Consider the following 3,469-nt stretch of genomic DNA (forward strand, 5'->3'; position numbering starts at 1 on the left):
TGTGAAATACATTTTGTTTATATTGATATAAGATACATTTTATTAGATTGATAGCGAAGGGATGTTTAGAGTTAATATATTATATAATTATATTTTTGGACATTAAAAGAATATTAAAGAAGAAACTATAGCATCATGATATTCATTCCAGAAACTCATGTAAACATTTTCACAACATTATTTTGTGTGTTTTTGCATGCCAAAATTTACACAATTTTTTTATTCAACTACATTTATTTGATAGCTGAGAGCGCTTTGTTTTAAAAAATAAATAAAGGTGCTTTTCGGGAAAGTTTGTCAAAATCAAGTATTGTCCATTGGTTGAATTGGTGTGAATATTTAATTACATAAATAACGTCACTAGTCTTATAAAAATTATATAATATGAAATCGAATAAATATGCACACACGTCACTTGGGTAAAGTAAAGCGATCATTTTATTTAAAACCATCAACCGTTTCAAATTACTATAGACTTAATATGTACAAATAACTCAATATACAACACTGTAAACTGTGTTCCTATATGACACGACGGACGAGCTATATAAACCTTGAAAATAAGAGGAAATAAATTATTCTCTATCAACAAGTCGCTACCGCGAAGCGATAACTAAAATGATAGCTCATTTATTATTCATAACATTAATTTTTCTTTGTTCCAGGATTAATGCATCGAGCAACTTGTACCCGAGATATCATCTCGCCCCGCCAAAGGGATGGATGAATGATCCTAACGGCTTTTGTTTCTTCAATGGCGAATATCATCTCTTCTACCAGTATAACCCTGAAAGCAGTTATGAACCTGGAATAGCACACTGGGGACACGCTAAGAGTGTAGACCTCTTTCATTGGGATCATCTTCCGATCGCTATGTATCCAGACCAATGGTACGATGTGGGAGGTGTATTTTCGGGAAGTTGCATTGTGGAAGACAATACAATGCACCTGTATTATACTGGAAACGTTAATCATAAAGGAGAAACACCGGATCATAATCAATACCAGGCTCTAGCGACAAGTACCGATGGACTCACTGTAACTAAATTTGAAATGAATCCTGTAATTAACGGTAGTGAATATCAACCAGACCTCAGAGATCCTAAAGTATGGAAGCATGGTGATAAATATTACATGGTTTTGGGTAATTCATTCATAGGAAATAACAATGAAAAACTTGGACGAGCTCTCCTTTGGGTATCAACTGACAAAATAAACTGGGAAATGGCATCTGTACTGTTAGAATCAGATGGCAAACTAGGATACATGTTTGAATGTCCAGATTTCTTTGAATTAGACGGCTATCACGTTTTATTGTTCTCACCACAAGGAATTAAACCCGAAGGAGATAAATATAGAAATTTGTACCAAACTGGTTACGTAATTGGTAAATTTGACTACGATACAAACGTTTTTACACCAATTTATTCATTCAAAGAATTTGACCACGGACATGATTTGTACGCGACACAAACAACTTTGGATGCGGACGGAAATAGAATAGTTGTTTGCTGGATGGATATGTGGGATCAAAACTATCCAGAAATGAAGGAAGGATTTACCGGACACATGACCATTCCAAGAGTAATCAGTCTCACTAAAGATGGAAGGATCCTTCAGAAACCTGTAAAATATATATCTGAAGCAAGAGGTCGTACAATTCACTCTGGCAAAACACGAGGAGACAAAGTAATCACTTTAGATGATAATACTGCTGAAATAATTATTGAAACGTCAAGAATGCGCGACCTCGAGTTATTAATAGAATCAAATTCGAGTGCAGTAAAAATAAGTTATAACCACGTAAGAGGTATTATCACTCTTGATCGAGGCGGTAATGATGGAGTACGCCGTACTAATTGGAAACCTAAAGGCAAATTGATTTGGAAGATTTATATCGACGGTAGTTCTATTGAACTGTTCTGTGGTGACGGTGAGGTCGCATTTTCAAGTAGATTCTTCCCAACTGGCCCTGTTAGCGTTCGCTTGGGAAAGCGAAGTGAAGCCGAAAATATGAGAGTTAGTAGCATGAAACGAACAATTGATATAAAACCTGAAGATGTTCCAGCAGATGACGTTACCAACGGATCGACTTAAAGCAACCAAACATCATCACTTTTAAATTGTAATAACTATTTAGTGTATATATGTATGTCATCGTACATAGATATTATATAAACAGCTTAACTTAATTGTACCTTATATCAACCAAAGATCATCAGCTATGATAATTACTTATTATATATTATCATACTAAACTATATAAAACAATAAAGATTTTTTATGTCATTACACATTTAGAAATTGTTGGGTTATTTTCATTTAATTCCTTACATTTAAAATTTAATTGAAATAGAGCCGTGCACGATGTACATTGTATTTATTTATTCGTTTAATATATAGAACATTTATTAAAACAACATAACTTTATAAGTATCCTTCGTTTCGTTTTTTTTAACTTTCTTTCTTACACTTGAGACAATAGAATAATTGAAAGTTTAACGTTCAATCAAAAGTATAAGAACACAATAACAAAATGCGTTTAAAACCACTTATTTCTGGTTTATAAAGACAAAAGAATATCAAGCTTATTAAAATTGACTTAACATTGCAAAGTCTATAACAGTTTTGTTGTCGTTTATGTAGATGGTTTTTATATATTTACTAAATGTCATTTATCTTTTGAATATGCATTGGATTTTCCATTATTATTAATATTGCTTGTGCAGTCACCTTGAATTTATTTTATAAATAGATTTATCCTTTATCTCTGACCGTGACATTAAAATGCAATGAAAGAGAATTTGAAATAAATTAAAGGTCACTTTATTCTGTCATTTGACCCATAGTTGACACAAACAAATTGGGGCACATAATAGCCCCCTAAGGTTTTCCCCGCCTGGGGACTACTGGAGATACGCCTCACTAGGATTCCGTACCTAAAAGGGAGGCTGTTACTCAGGATCCGCTGTTCGTCTGTGTGTCTATTGACCGACGGTCGGCGAAACCGCAGAAGGAAAGCAATTATATATATATATATATATATATATTATATGTAGTAATTTATAAATAAACATCGTTTTCTCGCCTAAGTGCCACCTTATCTTTACAAACAAACAAAGTGCATCAATTCTTACTTTTAAAACCGTGTTTCCTCAATAGATTGTAACTTGAAATACAATATTATTTGAATGAATTCATTTCGAATGTTATTGTACATTAGAAGTTAATGAGCAGATCGGGCTAATTTTAAAGTAAATTGTTAACGAAAGAAATGTATATCTCATAACACATGGAAATACATTTATTGACACACAATGTCAATAACATACGTCACTTTTTAGTTCAATGTTTCATAAGAAAATTTCATAATAAATACAATTCTTAAAATACTGAGTTTTATAAGAGTTAATTATAAAGTACGTATGATAAATCTAAATGCTCATCTCCTTAGGTTAGTGAGCAATTT

At 32.5% G+C, this 3,469-nt stretch overlaps 1 protein-coding gene across 1 annotated transcript; it reads left to right on the forward strand.

Annotated features, from left to right (window-relative positions):
* Positions 1–568: 568 nt before the first annotated feature.
* On the forward strand, positions 569–2,307 carry LOC119833652 (raffinose invertase-like). Its single transcript, XM_038357760.1, has one exon. The coding sequence runs from the start codon at positions 619–621 to the stop codon at positions 2,095–2,097; it is 1,479 nt and encodes a 492-aa protein (XP_038213688.1). The 5' UTR covers positions 569–618; the 3' UTR covers positions 2,098–2,307.
* The last annotated feature ends 1,162 nt before the right edge of the window (positions 2,308–3,469 follow it).

This window comes from Zerene cesonia, chromosome 17, assembly GCF_012273895.1.
Source record: "Zerene cesonia ecotype Mississippi chromosome 17, Zerene_cesonia_1.1, whole genome shotgun sequence".
In the NCBI taxonomy this organism is placed as follows: domain Eukaryota; kingdom Metazoa; phylum Arthropoda; class Insecta; order Lepidoptera; family Pieridae; genus Zerene; species Zerene cesonia.